At 39.5% G+C, this 20371-nt stretch overlaps 3 protein-coding genes across 4 annotated transcripts; all 3 read right to left on the reverse strand.

Annotated features, from left to right (window-relative positions):
* Window positions 1-1767: 1767 nt before the first annotated feature.
* Window positions 1768-10214, reverse strand: mtdha (metadherin a). Of its 2 annotated transcripts, none has more exons than XM_040021467.1 (12): window positions 9724-10214; window positions 8905-9003; window positions 8540-8651; window positions 8152-8313; window positions 7816-7878; window positions 7417-7590; window positions 6410-6487; window positions 5943-6014; window positions 5720-5847; window positions 5506-5616; window positions 5322-5421; window positions 1768-4424 (listed from the first exon to the last, which is right to left on the reverse strand). In XM_040021467.1, exons 1-12 carry the CDS (start codon window positions 10093-10095, stop codon window positions 4357-4359), a joined length of 1539 nt encoding a protein of 512 aa, XP_039877401.1. In that variant the 5' UTR covers window positions 10096-10214; the 3' UTR covers window positions 1768-4356. The 2 variants fall into 2 exon arrangements, with proteins under 2 accessions (XP_039877401.1, XP_039877400.1); XM_040021466.1 differs by having other exon boundaries at window positions 6410-6493; window positions 9724-10213.
* A 489-nt stretch (window positions 10215-10703) lies between these two features.
* Window positions 10704-17027, reverse strand: rrm2b (ribonucleotide reductase M2 b). The gene is made up of 9 exons (XM_040021468.1): window positions 16877-17027; window positions 16158-16322; window positions 15856-15972; window positions 15420-15553; window positions 14208-14302; window positions 13952-14085; window positions 12828-12932; window positions 12286-12399; window positions 10704-12187 (listed from the first exon to the last, which is right to left on the reverse strand). The coding sequence occupies exons 1-9, from the start codon at window positions 16907-16909 to the stop codon at window positions 12035-12037; spliced, it is 1050 nt and encodes a 349-aa protein (XP_039877402.1). The 5' UTR covers window positions 16910-17027; the 3' UTR covers window positions 10704-12034.
* A 202-nt stretch (window positions 17028-17229) lies between these two features.
* LOC120727254 (nuclear transport factor 2-like) lies at window positions 17230-20305 on the reverse strand. Its single transcript, XM_040021470.1, has 5 exons — window positions 20183-20305; window positions 18734-18854; window positions 18571-18642; window positions 18292-18390; window positions 17230-17505 (listed from the first exon to the last, which is right to left on the reverse strand). The coding sequence occupies exons 2-5, from the start codon at window positions 18836-18838 to the stop codon at window positions 17389-17391; spliced, it is 393 nt and encodes a 130-aa protein (XP_039877404.1). The 5' UTR covers window positions 18839-18854; window positions 20183-20305; the 3' UTR covers window positions 17230-17388.
* Between the last annotated feature and the right edge of the window lie 66 nt (window positions 20306-20371).

A 20371-nucleotide genomic window follows, 5' to 3' on the forward strand; every position in this document is an offset into this window, starting at 1 on the left:
ACATTAAAGAAGTATATAAACTATTAACTGCTAATATCAAATATGACATTTCTCAAAGTCTGCACTTGGATTAAAGTTTAGCTCTCTGGCAGAGTGAGTGCTTTTTAAAGGCAGTTTTTATAAAAGAAAGCTTGCGGTGTTCCACAAGGCAGTAGTTAAGGGCTACTTTTATTTTCAATTTTTTGAAAAGTATTTTGAAGATAATGTCAAAAAAGTACGCATGTTGATGATGCAACATATGCATCACCTAAATTAGTAGTAGGGAAAATTTATGTGTTGGACTTGCAAGGCATTACTAAAAGGCTGCAAATTAATAATACTATATAGTTCATATATATATCAGATCTGGGGCATGCTACTGGCTGATCATCTGGTCAAGTGCTTTTTAAAAAACATCTTAAAACCCCTTCCAAAATAAAACCCTGAAATTGCATTGAACAGAGCAGCCAGCTCTTCATTATTCTTGCTGTACAAATGTTTACAAGAAGCATAAACAGCTATCCTGGCTAAATGTGGAAGATAAATTTAAGGCAAGCCTCCTGGTAACCATGCAAACTGTTTTATGGAATCATACAATAGACTTCTTTCATGATGCCATACACTCACTGGTCACTTCAATAGGTGCACCTTGGTAGTCCTGGGTGCGACCGTCTTTTGTCTCCTGTACAGTCTTAATTCTTTATTGCATAGATTCAACAAGGTGCTGGAAACATTGCACAGATATTTTGCTCCCTATTGACATGATAGCAGTGGCTGCAGATTTTGTGGCTGCACATTCATGATGTGACTCCATCTTTCCACTATGCCTCAAAGGTGCTCTCTATATGTTTGAGATAAGGACTCAACATGGTCAGCAACAATACTCAGGTAATTGTGGCATTTAAATTATGCTCAGTTGGTACTAAAGCGCCCAAAGTATACCAAGAAAACATATCCCACACCACTACACCATCACCAGCTCAACAATTGATACAAGGCAGGATGGATCCATTATTTCATGTTGTTTACATGAAATTCTGACACCACTATCTGAAAGCCGTAGCAGAAATTGAGACTTATTAAATCAGGCAGTGTTTTTTGGTTCAATTTTGGTGACCCTGGTTATTTTGGTTAGCTGACTGGAGTGGCACCTCGCATGGTCTTCTGCTGCTGTAGCTCATCTGCTGTGAGATTTGAGGCGAAGCTCTTCTGCATACCTTGGTCATAATGTGGTTATTTGAGCCTGTCTTTCTCTGGCCTGCTAACTGAATATTTTCTCTTTTTTTGAACCATCTTCTGTAAACCCTAGAATAGTTGTTTGGGAAAATCTTTGTTGATGAGCAGTATTTGAAATATTCTGACGTGACATGGTTGGCACCACCAACCATGTCACGTTCAAAGTCACCTTTCTTCCCCATTCTGATACTCTTTTTGAACTTTGACATCTCATCTTGACCATTCCAACATGTGTAAATGAGTTACCGCCATGTGACTAGTTGATCAGATAGTGTTAATGAGGAGTTAAACAGGTGTACCTAATAAAGTGGCCAGGGATGGTATGTTTTCGCATTTGGTTAATTTTTACATATTAAAGAAAAGTGGCAAAACAGCTGTTTAAGGCACAGGTAATCGATCAAATCAACAATACACTTCACATGAGAATCTCATGTTAGGAGAATCTTTTTAAAAGAGTTAGTAACACCAAAAACCTTCTTCACGATATTTGACAGGTGTATGCTGTGTTAGTTAACAGCTTGAAGGGAAAAAAACATTTCCATGACAATGTGATACAAGCACTTCTCATTTAATTTTCATCTTTACCAAACAAACATAGAAATTTCATTTTTATCTCTTCATTAAACAAAACCCTTCACAAAAAAACATTTCCTAGAGACAAGTATATAAATACGTTGATTGAGTCATCATCATATTCATCAGTAAAAATTTAACAAAAGGGCACCTGAAACCACAGTGACATATCACTTTATCCTCTGCAATCTACCAGGTCTACCAACAACTACCACCATCAGCTGATCGACGCCTTGATGCACTACATCTCACAAAAACATGGTAATGTCCCCTTAAACTGGATGCCCACATGAAAGCTGCAATTCGTCTCCATACAGAAAGCTATTACAGTATAGATACTGAGTGGTACTATGAGTGGACCAAGTACTAACATTTAAAGCAAAAGTTTGATCACTTTATCTCATTCTATTATCAAAGTCATGCAAAATTAAATCAATTCTGACATCAAAACTTGCAACTGGATGGAAACTATAAAAAGGACTCCAACGCACTTTCTATACAACTACAAGTTAAGGCAATGGAATTAAATTCCTTTTATATATGTCTGTAATTCTGTGAGTGTATGTATGTGTGTGTGTCTTGTTTAAAATCAAACAGATGTGGAGTTAAAGCTGCTCCACGTCATATCTCTAAGTATATCCTCATTCTCAGTTTAGGTCAAAAACATTTAGCCCATCACACATCTTGGAACAAAGGTCCAAACTAAAAAGATTAAAATAGTTCACAATATGCAAAAGATAATAAAAACATTTCTTCAAAATCAAAAGGAACCAAATACAGCCTTTTGCACAGTGCAATTACAGAACTGGAAAAAGCCCTTACAATCTGTACATATGGCATGGCTTTTTCTAGCACAAAAGTGGAAGAAATGTTAAAAAAAATAATCACAAGAGTTCAGAAGTGATCATTAGGTATGGAAAAAAATCTAAATACAATCCAGTCAGATAAAAGACAGACATACTCAGGGCGATATTGTTTATAAAAGTACAGGGATTACACATTTGTAGTCCTACTGCAGTAGAGTTTAATCCCACTAGTAACTTCACAATACAGTGCCTCCCGGTGGTTCATATCAGTTACTGCAGCCTGGATGTACAGTTAAGTCTCCAGTGGGGATCCAGAATCAGTTGTTTAATATCAAAAATCCAATCTGTCATTCAAAAAGAATATATATCATATCATTTACTAACTTTCAGCCTCCCAACATTTCCCTTCTGACACCCTGAAGCTCAGACAGAAGTGTTTTCATTTATTTGTAGCAAAGCTGGGTTTTGTGCATACAGTTAGACAGGTGTACAGTTAGGAGTTGGACAGTAATGGCTGTGCTTCTATGGCTAAGATGCCTTTCACACCAGTGTAACTGACATGGACCACAGCTGCCACTCATTCAGTCATTAAAAGCACAAACTACACACCCTACAGCAGAGTGTTTTCACTCAAATGACAGAAATATTAGACAAAAGAATACACAAACGTATCTCAAAACAATACTCACATGCCATATGTATGCTGACAGAGCCGTGAGTTGTGGTTCAGTCACGCAAGAGTAAAAAACAGGACAGCAGCCTCTTTTTAGGGTTGCCTGGTGATTGGATTTATTTAATATTTATGTTGTTAACGACTGCAAGTAGTTGTGGTGACCAACTGGTCGCCCAGAAGTTGAGCATGGAACACCCTCAGCCTCTGGGCGACCACTTTCATTCGCAAATGTGTCTTCAAACAAACATCATTATTCTCAGACAGATTGCTGAAGGTTTTAGAATGATGTTGCAATTAATCCAAGTCAGTCTGCACTGATGGCGATGACACAACTCTTTCCAGTATAGGACTTGACTAGGCTGGTTTTCACCTGGTTGTATTCCTATATAAAAGCAAAGTTGCCAAGTGCCTATATCATTTTGCAGCTACATCACTGTCCTGTAGCACCCATCAGTACCAATCAATGTGTCTAATGGTAGTAGTCACCTGAACACCCTTACAACTCTTAATGACGGATGTCACATCAAACCCAGTATAAAGAGCAGGAGTATCTTAATCTGTCAGCGTACATATGGGCATGTGAGTGAGATAGGTATATTTCTCTGCTCCATAACCTTTCAATAACTCATAGGGGGCTGCTGCACAGCAATCAAAACAAAGTGCAACACTGTGGAACCAAAAAGTGTGGTGTTCTGGTAAAAAACAGAAAAGAAAAAAAAAATCACAAAAGAAATAAAAATTTAAAACCCGTTTTATTTTTTGGGGTTAACAATTACATACACTCTCAGAGGGGGCAAATAAAATCTCAAAACAAAACACCTTTGCTGTCATTAAATATGTACCTCCACTAAAAGCCCACCTCACCCCAAACTCCACTCTGTTTGCAGTATAGCAAATAGTGCAAATTAGTTAAGTTTTCAGTCCATAGGACTACATTTCATCTCTGAATTTCGCCAAGCAGGTGATACCTTCCACCTGTTTACTTTTTTGTTTGTGAAACTGATCTCTGAACTGTGTACCTGGTAATTATTGCATGTGACACGTTTAACAATCATTTGCATATGCTTTGTCTGGACCTGTGAGGTGAATTCATGTCTCCCTTCGGACCTTTTTCTTCTGGGAGAACTTCGGAGGCTCCGCAATCTGCTCTGACCTCTCTGCACGGAGATGAAAGAAAAAAAAAGTCTTTCAATTGAAATTTAAGGGCATCCAGTTACAGAACATTTCCTCAAACAAAAGTAAATTCAACAGTGTTTCAACAATGTGTATTATTCGGTTTTCACACGTGCTCTGAATAAATGATCTGATTGACTGAACAGCATCATGTGGGATGACTAACAATACACTCAGCTGGTCTGCATGTTTCCTGTGTGAGTACATTCATTAATGTAGAGACAAAGGAAAAGGCTGCACAGGCTGCTAAAATAACCCTACCGTAATTACAAGAAGAGCTGGACAGAGTAAAACAGAAACGGTCTTAGATTTTTTCTTCAAAAAAAGTCAACTAAAGTTAAATCTTACATTTTCTTAACTTGGGACTTTTACAGTGTTGGGCCAGAAAAATTTCAGTATTATTAATTTGTCCCATTAACGACGTGTCATTATAGTAAAGTTGACCAAGTGTCTTTCCAATGTAAGCTAAATCTCTCCTAAAGTTTAAATGAGCTGCCACTGTCAGCCTGGGTTGCTGTGGGAAAGCAGGGTTGGCCTGTAAGGCAGGGTTAGGAGAGGTGTGTTGACAAGTTGGTGCCATAGTTTACGCCCTTCTGGCAGCTGTAAAGAAGTACTGATTAGTGCATCCGATAGAACAGCAACTCTCTGGGATTTTAGCTAAGTGAAACTGAAAGATGTTCAATGGATGGCTGGAGGGCAAAGGACCGAAGTACTGCTTTTGCCCGCCAGGTGGGCGTGTCACGTGAAAACTATGAAATAATGACCTTGGGTATATACCCACAGATAGTGACTTGTGTTTAAATGAAACCTAAACAAGCCGCTCTTAGAAATGATTACAACACAGTGAACACAGATTTGGAGTCAGAGATGTTGAAACCTACTCTGAGTGGAGGATATGCTGGCATTCTGCTTTTTGGAGGGCAGTGCAGGAAGCTCTTGGGGTTTGGGTATTGTGTTGACTACGTGCGCCGTGCTCACCGTCTACGACCCAAGAAATGATTATATTACAACAGGTTAAATATTCACTTGAAGACCTGATTTTATCAGCTTGGTTTGGTTTATTACCTGAGCGTCAGATGCAGCCTCCTCTTCTGTTTTCTTCTTCTTTTTCCTCTTCTTTTTCGATTTGGCTTCTCCGCCGGACGGATCCTCTGTGTCCCTCTCATCCTCCAACACCTGACGCAACAATAAGACATGCAGATCAATTTATGTGAAGCCTATAATAGAAACAATACAGTAAGAAGCCAGAATTAAAAGAAAACAAAACAAAACAAAAAACCTTATTGGGGACAGGGTGTTCTTTCTGCACAGGAGCTGGTGTCACCAACACGGGGGGCTCTTCATAGTTTCCCCAATGCTCCACTGGGGCATTCCAGTCAGAGCTGGGATCTGCTGCTGCCATCCCATCTAAAAAAAACAAATCACACAATACAGATGGAAGATAGTTAGATGGTAAAAACCTGAAGAATCTTTTTAGGAGGATTTGATGCATAGCTACTTACTGAATCCTGACCATTCATCATTAACCTTAGGGCGGCTTGCCCACTGCAGATCCACTGAATTTGAAATTGGATCTGTATGAGACAGAAGGTTATTTGTTAATTTATTTATTTTAATGAGGGACGTAGACTCATTAATCTAGCCATGACAATTATCAATCAATCAATAAGCATCCACACTGGAAGCGATTAATCGCCTTGAAGCTGATGGCTGGTTGCTTGCAGACATTTCTGTATCTAGTTGCCTTGGTAACCCTGTAATGTATTTACTGCCAGGTCACATGCCAATCAACGGCATCACGAGCTTTCATTGTTAGTCACTTCAGTTCCGTCATTTGCAAGCCTTATCCTGGGTCCCGCCCACTCTGTGCTGGCAGCAGCACTTATTTTCCCGAGTGTCACCAACTCGCTTCGTCTCGCTTCCAGTGTGGACACAGCTGAAAGGTCTGGTGTGTGACTGGGTGACAAACCTGTGGTGTTTAGTCCCAGCATGGAGAAGGACACTGGGCTGAGGTCAGGCTTTATCCGGCCATCAATGCCACTCCACGCTGTTGCTGACGGCACACAGAAAGACAGGTTATGCTGGTTGAATGCAAACAAACTGCAGCGGAGATTAAACGTTAACAGCATGGTTTCTAATATGAGGCTGGAGTATCTTGTTTTTTTTCCACTGGCACTTTTTCTTGAACACCTCACAGCATGAAATCCAGTCTCCTGGAGATAAAATAACTAAATAAATCAAAATCACATTATACACAAAGAAAGGTCTACTCTAGTTTTACCAAACATCCTGCTCAGTTTCATGATAAATGCACTGTGTTTACCTTGGCAGGCTTACAGTGAGCTTGACATCCACAAGGTTTGTCTGACAATAATCCATCAGGACAAGCCGGGTTATTACTTGGGCTGCCCTTGTTGAGGCAGCAGTTAACTCAAGTTTAGATTTTCAAAGATTTAACCTGCTGTCATAGCTGCTTACTAAATGTTAGCTCAGGTTATAATTTCATTAACAGACTGTCTTTATTTTCACTACACCCTGACCAGATTATGTCAGTGGTGCCAGTGCTGTGACAGAGCCAGTTCTGTCTCAGTGTCTTCTGAGAACCAGCCCACACTTGGAAAGCATTAAGAAATGATCTTTACATAGAATTTAGAGGATTTGTGGGCTACATCTGCCAATTACTGATGAGTTTCTTGCAGTAGGGTCTCTCACAGCCACTGAGTTTAAACTGCTATGTCTGCGCCAGCTTTTCGACCTGGTTTTATTCTCTCTTCTGCTGAAACTGATGCTAGATTGACCACCAGAATCTGCACTAGTGGAAAGGGAGAAAAGGTCATTTCATTTCATTATCAGCTCTAATGTTTCGTGTAGAGAGAAATCTCCTCCAGTATGTTCAGTCTAGAATCTCTTATGTCATACAAACTATTAATATCTACATTTGTGGTGTAAAAAGGTTTACTCAGATCTAGATGGTACCTTGTGACTCCTGAGCCCACGGCTGGGGTTCTGGCTGGGCCCTGTAATGTGTAGCTGCTGAGATAGCACTCCACTTGTTTCCCTCCATAGTGCTCATCTGACCTGGGATCTTCAAGGACATATCATTCCAGCCTCCACCATTGACCGAAGGTTCCTGCCTCCAGCTGGAGGAAACTGAGGGAACAGGCAAACAGGAAAGACCCTCAGAGTCCCTCAGTGACAGTTTTGTTCAAAATATGTCACAGGAGGGGAGTTCAGACCAGTTCACTGACAAGAAAACAACACTTACGAGCAATATTGAAATTTCACTGGACTGAGCAGCTTCAAAATCACCTCTATGATACCTTAAAACTCTGAATAAGTTCACGTTTAAGAGAGCCTCATAAAAAAATGGTTTACCTTTGTCTTTAACGGCTTCACTGGCTGCATCTCCCTTTCCAGTGGTTCTTGAATGAAAAGACTCTGAAACAGGGTTGGAAAGCTTGAGTAACCTATATCTATTATTACCACATAATACTGTGTGATAAGGCGGGTAGACTATATATCAAAATTGCATACTGAATATGCTACCTTCTTCTCTCATTTTAGAATAAAATACATTTGCCTTAATGCACTTAGTTGCTGCAATGTGACTGGCTCATTAGATACTTGTGTTAATGAGCACCTGAACAGGTGTACCTAAAAGAGTGGGTGGTGACTATATTTAAACATAGTGAATTCCTTCTACATGAATACCATGGTTTCCTCTGTTCCTCTTGTTAACTGCTGCTGGTACAGTTGCCTCCACGTGCGTTTTTGATGCTTCCACACTTCCTGGACCGCCAGAGTCCTCAGGACCCTTTTCCTTTCTGCGCTGCTGCCTCTTTTCTCGGTTACTGACTTTTGTCTCCCACACACCTGGATGACACACACATACATGCACCCCAAAAATAACACGACATTCTAAGGGAATGTGGTATATATCGGACTATGAAGGATATTTGCTCATTACTATATTTTAAAGAGTCTGGCTGCAATCAGAATGACAGGACATGCATGAGAAGCACATTCTGCATAATATTAAAATGTCTTTTTGAAAATGAGAAGCTATTGTGACATTTCCGCCTCAACGGTTGAGCTGTACCGTCATCAGGTTCCTTCCCATCGTTTGAAGACAAAAGCTGAACTGGTTTCACATCTGTCTTGTTCTTCTTCTTGTTCTTTTTCACCTGCACCGGGGCTTGCACCTCCGGTTTCTGTGGACAGAAATAAAAGAACAATCAAGTTACCTCATAATAACAACTTTACTGCACTTAATGTCTTTTATTATTTATCATCCCAACAGTAGTCTCCAAATGTATTTTTTCACTGCACAGAAGTGGAGTTTTAGCAGTATGTCACCAGTAATAAAACTATCTTGCAAAACATCAACAAAACTGAGCAATTCAGGGAAATGCTGCGCCTACTCTGCCCACCACTGGTTTCACATTTCCTTAATTTTGATCATACCTTCTCAGTTTTGATCTGTGCTGGCAGCTTAGAAACTGCCTCAGCCACTCTAACTTCCTCTTGAGCCACAGTCACTGGCTGCCCATTGGACTGAGACTTCTGGAGGGGTGAAAAGACACAGATAAGAAACATAAAGCATGACAACCCAGAAAAACAGGGAGTGCTAAAGAAAATATCAACTTACTTAAAATAAAAACGACAGTTTTTGCGTCAACACTAAATTATTAAGCCTTATATGACTGGTTAATAACACACTTATTGTCTGTTAGCTTGTTTTAAAAGTTATATGTAACAGGTTAAACAGATTATCGCTTTCTAAATACGAGCTTCAAAGAAGCGCGCCTGGGTTGCGGACGTCTTTAAAACCATTTTCACTCATCAAAGCGAAAGTTGAAGCTTCAGGTGGCTAACGATGACGTATAAACTAGCTAGCTAAACAGGAGTATCAGGTGGTTGCAAACACCGATAACACCTTCCCTTTCTTAATAAAACACCCTACCTTCATCCATATGCAGTTAGATTACGGGTTTATTTTTGTCACTTGTAAGTGGGTCGTGGAATTGTCCCTAGATGGCCTAATTTGTGCTGTGTAAACAAAGTATACGACGAGCTATACGACCGTCAATTCATACATGCCAGGTAGCTAGCTGGCTAGCTAACGCCAAACTTAACCGCTTTTGTTAATAAAATAATAAAATAAGTGTCTAACTGAACTGTTTTGCAGAGGGAGCACTTAGGTTAAGGAGTTAAATGAACACCCGCGCGTGTTGTGACTGACTCGCTGTGATTAGACGGCTCGGTAAAGGCTGCCTGCGGTACCTTTTCTACCGTTTTCTTTTTGTTCTTCTTCTTCTGCTCTTCTGGTTTGGCAGTTTTAGCGAAACCGGCCTTGAGGGGCTCACCGCCGCCGCCGCTGCTGCTCCTGCTGCTGCCGTGTGTGACCGGGGATCCTCGCTTTTTCCCGGCGAGCAGCCCGCCGCAAACAGCGGCCCACGACAGACTGATCAGCAGCAGAAGACCCGCCGCGGCCGTGGACAGGATGACCCACGTCGGGTAAAGCTCGGGCTTCAGACCCAAGTCAACCCCGAATCGAGCCCGAACATATCCCTGTCCCGAAGACAGCAGCTCCTTCAAGTGGCTGGAAAGCAGCTCGGCTTTCTCCAGCGCAAGACCTCGCAAGTCTCCAGCCATCTTTCAAAATTGCGCATACACTAGCTGTAGCTATCATTTCCAGCGCCCGTGCTAACGGAGGAGTGGCTAATCTAATCTGACTGTTAACATCAAGGCTACAAACAGCAGCATATCAATACTACATCTGCTCAATATTAAAAAGCTCACACTCACAGGTTTGTCCAGGACAGCATCACGCACTTACACGAGCCGCTCTGTAAGAACAGGAGCTTTTCTGTCTTACCCATGAATTTGAAAATTACCCATGCACAAAATACTAAAACACATATGCTATATAAATGACACCTGTCCTGAGGTTAAATGTACACCTAGTTGTTGAAAAAGTGGTTCCAAACTATTATTTAAAAATACAAAATAACAACTTAAAAATATAACAACCAAAATCAGTTACAACCCACTTTTTCTGCTTTGTGTTGATAGACTCAATTGTTAAGCCTTAAAAGAAAGAGATAAAACAGTGAGACGAAAAAGAAGTGACACAATCCAGTCAGGTGTTAACTCCAAAACACTAAATCTTTGACAGATTTTGTGTTTACCCGATTTTTTTTCTGTCTAGATTGTGTCACTCTAACCAGTTTAACCCACATTACAAAAAGACAACAAATTAATTTTTTGAAATGTCTTTCTTTTATTTCATTTAACTGCATTTACCCTTCACTTTCATGCTTTATTACATTACACAGCTCACGTTTTATTTCTGAGAGAACACTAATATTAGCACTGATTTGCAACCCAGCTGCTCGAAATCCCGTGAGTGAACATATAAAACATTACTGTACAAACATGTTAACAACATACCGAATATTATTAAACAATATATCTGTGGTCCTGAGAATTTTTTTTTTTTGTTAGACTTATGTCATAATCTGTGAATTAAAAAATCCATTCATCCATGTTATCTTGTGCAACACTGTTACTCTAATATTAACCCTGGTGCTTTATAATTTGAATAAAATAACCATAAATGTTTTTCTTAGCTCACAAGGGAGTAATCTATTGCCTTTGTAGCATAGTTTCAATTATTTTCTGAAAAGTGTACAAAAAAATGTATTCAACAAACAATCAAAAATAAATACTACAATTACAAAAAAGGGTAGGTTCTGAAAGTTGTTTAAATGAATGAAACTGTATGAATATTTAGTATGAGGGTGATTATCTTTAATTTAAAGGTTAATAATTTCTAAAACAATATTTATAAAGTCCACTTTTTCATGTCACAGCATACAGCAACCAAAGTATTGCATAAAAAGTGTAGCTTTGATGCCTGAGCTGAAAGAATTTTTTTTGGATGGTTTATTATTTGTTCTTCTTACGTGCATAAAAGAAATTTAGAAAATAAAGAGTCCTTTTTTGACTATTTACAATTTTTGAAGCCCACATTGTCCACCAATCATAAAATGACCCACATCGCATTTATTTCCTGTCACCTACATTTGAGAATAAGGCTGTTGTTGGTTCTCAGCTGTACAAACATTTACCTCTTGCATTCATTTACAACACCTACACATATTTGGCAAAACATTTTTTATTGTATTCTAAAAGTTAGAAAATATTAAAGCAATTTGCCATAGAAACAAGCAACACAAAGCAGAAAAGTAAAAATATATTCTGTGTTTTTATTATCTAAAATGCTCAGTGAGGAAAGAAATACTATTTATGTCACCTCCCTCATTATTTTGTCATGATGGCAAAATGTTGATGCTCACCCATTCTACTTATAAACTGTACTGGTTGCTAAATAATTCTCTATCTCTAATACAAAACAAAAAAAACCATCCCAAAAAACAATAACAACAAAAAAAAGTACAGCCTTCACTTCGTAGCACTGTATCAGTATTACAGTAAGACTTGAAAACCTCTGTTGTATAATAACTGTATGGAAATAAATAAATAGGTTGACTGAATGTAACAAATTTACAGTAACATGCCATGTCAGTTTTTAGAAGTCTGCGTCTAGTGTGAATTCACCGTCCATCATGCTCGACATGACTCCGAATCTTTGATACTCCGCCACGCGTTTCTCAAAGAAGTTGGTTTTCCCCTCGAGTGAGATAGACTCCATGAAGTCAAATGGATTTTCAGCTTGGTAAACCTTGGATTTAAAAAAAATTAGGAAAAAAGACAAGAATAGGTTTAATTTCACCCATTCCGGTGTGCAGAGGGTTTTGAACGAATGATTTTTACCATTACCTTGGTCAGTCCGAGATCAGTGAGAAGCCGGTCAGCCACAAACTCGATGTACTGCTTCATGAGGCAACTGTTGATTCCTATGAGATCTACTGGCAGGGCCTCTGTGAGAAACTCCTGTATATGAATAATAACGATTAGTGACTTATAGCACTGGTACGACCTATTAAGATTTTATTGCTTCAGAATGTCATGCTGTAAAGCAGCGGTGGGAAACTCCAGGCCTCAAGGGCCGGTGTCCTGCAAGTTTTAGATATCACCCTGGATCAACACACCTGAATCAAATGATTAGCTCATTACCAGGCCTCCTGAGAACTGCAAGACATGCTAAGAAGGTAATTTAGCCATTTAAATCAGCTGTGTTGGACACATTTAAAACCTACAGGACACCGGCCCTTGAGGCCTGGAGTTCCCCCACCCCTGCTGTAAAGCTACAACTGATCCACTGCAATGTGAGTTAGTGCAGACAAAATGAACAGGAATATGAGGTGAATAGCATTTAATAAGCAAGCATATAATGTATGTAATGTGTAGCATTAGCTGACCTGTTCGATGCTAACAGCTTTGGTGATGATGTCTCTGACTCTCTCCTCTGATGGCTTTTTCACCAGGTAGCTGTACAGCAGGCAGGCAAAGTTACAATGCAGACCCTAGCAAAGAACAAAAAAACATGTCAGAACAGCTGATCCGAAAAAATGTGTATTTATGGTGTACTTAGTCCCAGGTTTATTTTAGGAGACTTGTGTTTACACAACAGCATTTATTACATCAGCTTGATCTCAAGGAAGAACAATGATGGTCATGGTTGATACAGCACCCCCTGGTGGATTGTAAGAGAACTGCATGTCCAACAACTACTATTTTGTAATTGTTAATTAATAGGGTGATGATTAGTTTCAACACAGTGAATGCTGAGTGAAAGAAAACCGGGTGTCAGCAAGATGTAAAAGCAGTGTTTTCAGAGTCTGCCACCATACAGTCAGCATAAATGACCAAAAACTTGTTATATTAACTAGTTAGTTGATATGAGGCTCTTGATTTTTTATAACAATAAGATATTTTGAAAATCTGACTCTCAAAACAGCCAGTGCAGAGCTGCTGTTGTACAGTGTTTGCTATAACAGGGAAATATCTGTCTGAGGGCATTTTCCAAAGAGCGAGGTGAATGTGCAGTCATGACTCTGCTGCCAGCTTTGACAGTATATTGGTGTTTATGATTGCTGTTTAATCTTTCATGTTTATTCTTATCATTTGACTTATTTTTAAAGACCAATGTTGTCTTTACAGCATATATGAATTATACAGCTCTTATGAATTTGGCCGCTGAGGCTGCTGCACAAAGTTAAGGAGTCATACCAGTTATAAGCATGACAATGCAGGTAAGGGCAGACATACTGTTTCTATTTCTGAAGGTTTTCCACAGCAGTTCAAACTTATGGTCATTATGTGCATCTACTCATTTAGTCACATAAGACTGACAACAGACAAATCTAGATGGAAAACACTCTGTGCCACGCTGTCATTTGGAAAGGAATAATTACATAGATGCCACACCTCCATTTTAAATATGAGCTGCTTCTCTTACCCGCAAGTATGTCTGATTGGCTCACAACTCAGGGATCCTTTCAACATATCAGAACACGTATTTTTGTGCGTGAATTAGTCTCACCTCGTCCCTGCTAATGAGCTCGTTGGAGTAGCTAAGGCCAGGCATTAGCCCCCTCTTCTTCAGCCAGTAGATAGCAGCAAATGAACCAGAGAAGAAGATGCCTTCCACAGCTGCAAAAGCCACAATCCGCTCCCCTGGGGCACAAACGTCAAAAATGACTGTTAAGTGATCAAACACGAGGTTCCTTCTAGGACAGTTTGATGTTATATTTAGTTTTCAGTTGTCGTGTTTTTGTCAAGTTTTGTTTCTCCCTTACCAAATGTGGATTTGCTGTCGTTTATCCACTGGAGGGCCCAGTCTGCCTTCCGTTTCACACAAGGCATGGTCTGAATGGCATTAAACAAATAGTCCCTAAAACACACAAACATGAAAACACATGAACTAAAGACTTTTTAATGTGTAATTATACTGTAGTAACAATATGTAGGGAATAGTTTATTTTGTTTGTCTTTAATCAAAGACACTCAGGAACAGGGTAAAAATAATGTAACAAGACTCATGGAGTTTGCTGAGTGTTTAGACTTAAAAGCATCTGTAAACAGTCTGTTGATGAGTGACGTTTGTTGTTTGGAGGCACATCAAAGCTGCTGCAGCTGGGAAAACAACGGCAGTTACCGCAGAACGGTCTCGACTTAACCTGTGACAAACAGGTGCAGGAGTCTGTTCCAGAAACCAGGCTCAGTGAAAACTCTGAACACCTAATAAAGGTAACTTAAACAGTGGATCAGTCACCAGGTAGTTGCCTTTCTCTGACCCTTTCCCTCCTGCTGGGCCTGACACAGCTGTCTGACAAACTATTTAGTTTCCTCATTCAAAGCACAAACTGGAGAGCACTCATTTGCCTACGTTTACGTCTTTAGACTCTCTGAACATGCAGTGAACTATTTATCAGCTTTTAATCTGTCAGTGAGACAAGGCTGCAGTCTGAATATATTCTGGAAGCATTTCCTGTTGAACTGCTTACATGTCTTGAAATATAATAAATAAATGCTGCCAAACAAGACTTTTTAAAACAGATGTAAAACATTCTTACTAGGTGAGACTGACTTTACAATCAAAGATTAATTACAAGGCATCTTTAATGCATGTTTTCATGGTGCTACATGAATAATATTTATAAGCAGAATGTGATAGGATTCAAGTTTTATCATCCATTATGAAAAAATAAAGCTGGGTAAATGATGATTTGCTGGACTTTGCTGAATAAAATCTGACAGGCTGTGTATTAACTTCCTCAACTTCCTCTTTTTGTTCGATAAACAACACACTCTGCGTTGAAATTTTAGGTCTACTGTATTTAAACCCCAGGTGCTACAGTTTGTTGTAAATCTCCAGAAAGTTTACAAAAGCAACTCATACAGAAGCGGGTAAAGGATTTATACTTTCATCACAACATAAACACGACACAAAAACTGTTTTCCGACTTGCTAAAATAAAAAATAAAATAGAGCCACCACGAGTAACTGACCTCTCCTTCAGGTCCCTAATGTAAGTGTTGATGAGCATACTGTACATCTCTGAGTGGACAGTCTCTATGAGGATCTGAAAGCTGTAGAAGGATCGCGCTTCAGGGACCTGCACCTCCTGGCTGAACCTCTGCACCTGTTGTGTAGATTAAAAACATTTGCGATGAAGCGTGCAAGTCCCACAAAACACTTGAACCACACCAAGTTAAAAAAAAAAAAAAATTCAGAGTTCCATCTGCATTTATGTTAACCCATCAAGTATGGTTATCTTTTGATAGCCATTCTTGATGTGTGACTTCATTTTTTGAGGGCTTCTAGTAATATCAGTTTCATTAATTTTGCAGTTCAGCTGCCAATGCATCAAATGAGCTTGTTCTCAATCTACATGCAAAATATATATTCTTGAAATTTCTTTAGAGGCCTGCAAACTAGTCTCACCAGGTTCTCATTGACGATACCGTCGCTGGCAGCAAAGAAGGCTAAGATGTGGGAGATGAAGTGTTTTTCCTCCGCCTTCAAACGGTCCCAGTGTGCCAAGTCTTTGGATAGATCGACCTAAAAAAAAAACCCCATCAAAAGCACACCTGTCTCAGTTCCTTCATTTCATGTGTGGGTATCAATATGTGCACAGTGGAAAGTAGCAGCAGCAGCAACTGTCAAAACCTGATGGTTAGACATTGTTGCATTCAATATTTTCTTCCTAAGATCACTCAGTAAACCACTCAAAGTACAGTACCCACCTCCTCCACGGTCCAGAAAGAGGCCTGGGCCTGTTTGTACATCTTCCAGATGTCTCGGTACTGGATGGGAAAAATGACAAACCGCCTGGGGTTCTCTCGGAGCAGAGGTTCTTCCTCCGTCTCCAAGCCATTCTGGCAGGCTGTATCATCTTCTCTGAAGCCGTTCTGCAAACAATCCTTTACATTTAGTTTGGTGTCTGTCTCGTTTTTGTTTCATTTTTGACTCCTAGTCGCTGTTTCTCTCGCTCCACACAACTCGTTTTACGGATTGTCCCTTTACTTACAACACAGAGCACTGCGCTTGCGCGTTAACTCTTTACAAAACAAAGGACATGACATTAACGTGTCCACTTGCAAAACATAAATGAATAAAGCAAGATATTTTTGGTCGCCTTCCATACACATTTTAAACGCTTTAGTTGATTTAATTATTTTTAGTCGTTGTTTCCTTAACCTCAAACACCGTGACTGACAACTAACACGAGCAGGAAAGCACTTTCACAGCTAAAACTTGCCGTAAACCGTATTATTTGTCACATTTAGCTAAAAATATGCTTTTCCGAAGTTACAAAGGCTTTAGCTCCCCATGTTTCAATAAAGGGTAAGGTTACTACACAGCTACAAACCTACAGTTACACAACCGACGTCCTCGATACACACAGTAACAATAAACGTTTAAGCTAGCTGTGCTTCAGGCCGATAGTAATGAGCTCCAGTACCTGAGAAGATGACTTTTTCACCGTCGGAGTCATTCTGAGGACTGGATTTGGGTTTTTTATTTAGCTAGCTTGTACTCGGTGCCATAACCCTGCGGACGTAGTTGTAGCTCTGTTGATTTGACACTTTAAATCCCCACATACGGGGGTATAGCGCCCCTAGCGGAAATACTAAGAAGTTCACCTTTAAAACAACACGTGGTACGGGTAGCACGATAAAACTTCCGAAAATGACTAATACCGTGATTTTTACCTACTCATCTCACTTGCACTATTAGACATCAAGCAACACCTATGAGTAAACAGATTAAACTAAAAAAAGCTATTTGTTACAGGAAGGCAAGACAAAACTGTAGTTTAGAGTAATAAATTCTTTATTTGAATAGAAATGTTATTAATACATGCATTGTAAACACCAAATAAATGTGGAATATCTTTCTAGAAGTGGCAGCATGACACCGCAGTGTGAATTCAGAACTGGATACAAGTGAATGTGAACCTACTAATCCAAATCACTACACTGGTATGTTGTGTATCCCCAGTCGAAACACATCATTCGTGCATGCCCACGCACAGTTTTGGGATTTCAGCATAAACACTTGATGGAAGGCCATCGGTGGATCATCATCTACCTGTTGGAAATAATTAACAGCAAAATCGTGAAAAACTAAAACTGTAATGTTGGCAGGAATATAAACTTAAATCACATCAGCATAACTCATTAGGACTCTAAAAACGCTGCAGTAATGATAATAAAGCGCATTGTATTGTAATGTAGAAGCCATACATGTTGTTCAGAGTTAACATACAGAGTAAAAACAGCAGACCCACACACACTGGTAAGAAGTTCTCTATCAAACACTTAATGAACTGCAACACATCATTTATCTACATGCTCTTCAGAATGTGAAACAGTCATTTGTACTGGGAAAGTACAGCCTGCCACAGCCAGACTGTCATGAAAATAAACATAAAACTTCCCTGCCACCCTGCATTTCACTGGATTTAAAAATGTAACTCTTCCAACCACAAGGGGGCAATCTACAAAAGCTGCTTTCTCAGAGAGAGTAGTATTGGATCCCAACACTCAAAACAATGACACCTGCAGGTCTGAATGATGATTTTAGAATAAAATGTAAATGTTTTTTTTTTTGGTTTGTTTTTTGGGGTGAACAAGGTCACATGATATACACAATGCCACTGATATTTGTTCCTCCTCATCTTTTCTGACTGAGCACAAATTGGGTAAAAAGACCCTATTAGTGAGAACATTTTGTGTACATTTGAATAAATTCTGACCAAAGCTGTCGTCGGAGAAGTGATTCTACTGCAGATGCCTTGACATGGTGTAAGCTCATCAGTCCTTCAGCCAGATGAATAAAAAACATAAAATAAAATGTGAAGAATCACTAGAATACCTGTAGCTGTCCAAACACCATGATGAGGATACAGCTGTCTACTGTGGGCTGGAAGTCCTGTTCTGTGATGATGTGCTTAATGCGCTTGAAAGGCAAGTTCTGTGAATTGTGAACAATATTATTGTTTAGACTGATGTGCTGATGAAAGGAGAGGCGTAAAAATATTATTAATATTATATTAATAAATTCACAGACACAACATAACCTGGATTAGAAGCAGCACTTATGGAGTTTCTTTGTGCATGTCGGACCAACAACCTGCTAAAACAAGATACTTACTACTAGTTTGCCAGTTATAGCTTCTCTCCCCTGAAAAGGTGATCCTTCCCACGTCAGACAGGCATCAGGAGACTGCAGAAACATTTTTTCTTTCATAACTATAGGCTCAAAATATTTTTAACATCCAGCGTGATGGAACTGAATAGACATCTGGAAAGCTTACATAAAGGTTACCCAGTCCCATCCTATTGGTATTGTCAAACTGGTTGTAATACTCCTGGACAAAGCCCTCTCCAATCTTTTGCCAAATTTCTTTCTCACAGGCCATGTTTGCAGCTTTGGATCTGTAAAAGAAGACAAGCTAAGTAAAATAAGTCAAGAAATGAGAAGAAACTTGTGTTTATTATTTACACTTAAATAAGACTTTTCTGGTGTCTAATGTGACTTAAACAAAATATGTATGTAAAAATGAAGGGCCAGTTAAATGACTATCTTAATGGACAGCCTTTTGAAATTGTCAACAAAGGTACTGTCTAATTTAACCCTGCATTTAATGTATTTATATTATTACAGACAGGATCACTTCAGATGTTTGTCACTGTATTTTACAACCTCAATTGCAAAAACCTTATACATAAAAGGAACACAATAAAACATATTTAATGTTTAAACTCAGAAAAAAAGTGCCATTGTTAAGAAAAGGGTACATAAAATTGCAATTGTGAATAAAATACAGCCTTATGCGGTTTGGAAATCACTGTTTGCATTTTGTTTGTGTTCACATTTTACACAGCGTCCCAACATTTCCAGAATAGGACTCATATTTTATTGATTTACACACAATTCCTTATGCCATTTTGTTACGTGTGTTGTGTTTAACCTAAGTTTAAGCTGCTGTAACAAAGCAACTTCCCGACTTTGGAGATTTTAAAAAAAAAGAAAATATTATCATCTTAAATAAACTTTATTTTCAACCACTGCGAAGGACTGCAGGCAGGATGTAGATGAGTGTCAGGGGTGACTTGTGACATAAACATAGAAGCAAAAGTGAAAGGGAAGGTTTACAAGATGATAGTGAGACCTGCTGACAGAAAGACAGGAGTCTGAGCGGAAGATGTTAAGATTTTCAGTGGGAGTGAGCAGGATTACAGATGAGTACATCAGAAGGACAGCTTAAAAGAGGCATGCTTTTACAAAAAAGAAAAAAGAAAAGAGCCCCACTCATATTTTAAATGAAAAAACAATGGGTTGCCTCTCGTGCTGAAGGATACAGATGTGACTGCACAGCTGGGGGGAAAAAATGAGGCCTGCTTCTTTAAGTGGTGTGGTTTCTTCGTGCTAAAGTTTCAACCAGCTGCAGCGACTATAGCAAGAGAAGCAGATTCAAGTCTATTGGGAGTTAACCAAGTTGCTGTCCAGGTATTTTCGGACTAGTTGAGATTAGTTAACGCAGTCGGGATTAAGCAGAATATAAATCGGAGCTGTCGCAATCCTGCCGTTTGTTAACCAGAAACCCAAGCTGCGGTCTCAAAGTTTTGGCTAGCCTCTGCTGCCTTTACCGAGAACTGTTTTTAAAACCTTTGTCTCCACATTACCCTCATTAAACTCGTGTCAACAAAGGCCTCAGTAACCCGTCATCTTCATTAGACACTTGACTCAAAAAGTACTTTACCTTGTCCGCTATTTTTGCTTGCTTTTTTTTCCTCCAGCAGCAGACGTTTCGGCGTGGGGAAACGAGTCAAAACGAGGCGACCGGAGTTCCCGCTTCCTCCGACTTGTGACTAACGCGTGACGTCAGCACAAGCCGCCCAATGAGAGAGCCTCGCAGTTCTCCGTCAGGAGCTTTTCCTGCTCACCGAGT

Source organism: Simochromis diagramma, unplaced genomic scaffold (assembly GCF_900408965.1).
Source record: "Simochromis diagramma unplaced genomic scaffold, fSimDia1.1 OVJJ01000753.1, whole genome shotgun sequence".
Taxonomy (NCBI): domain Eukaryota; kingdom Metazoa; phylum Chordata; class Actinopteri; order Cichliformes; family Cichlidae; genus Simochromis; species Simochromis diagramma.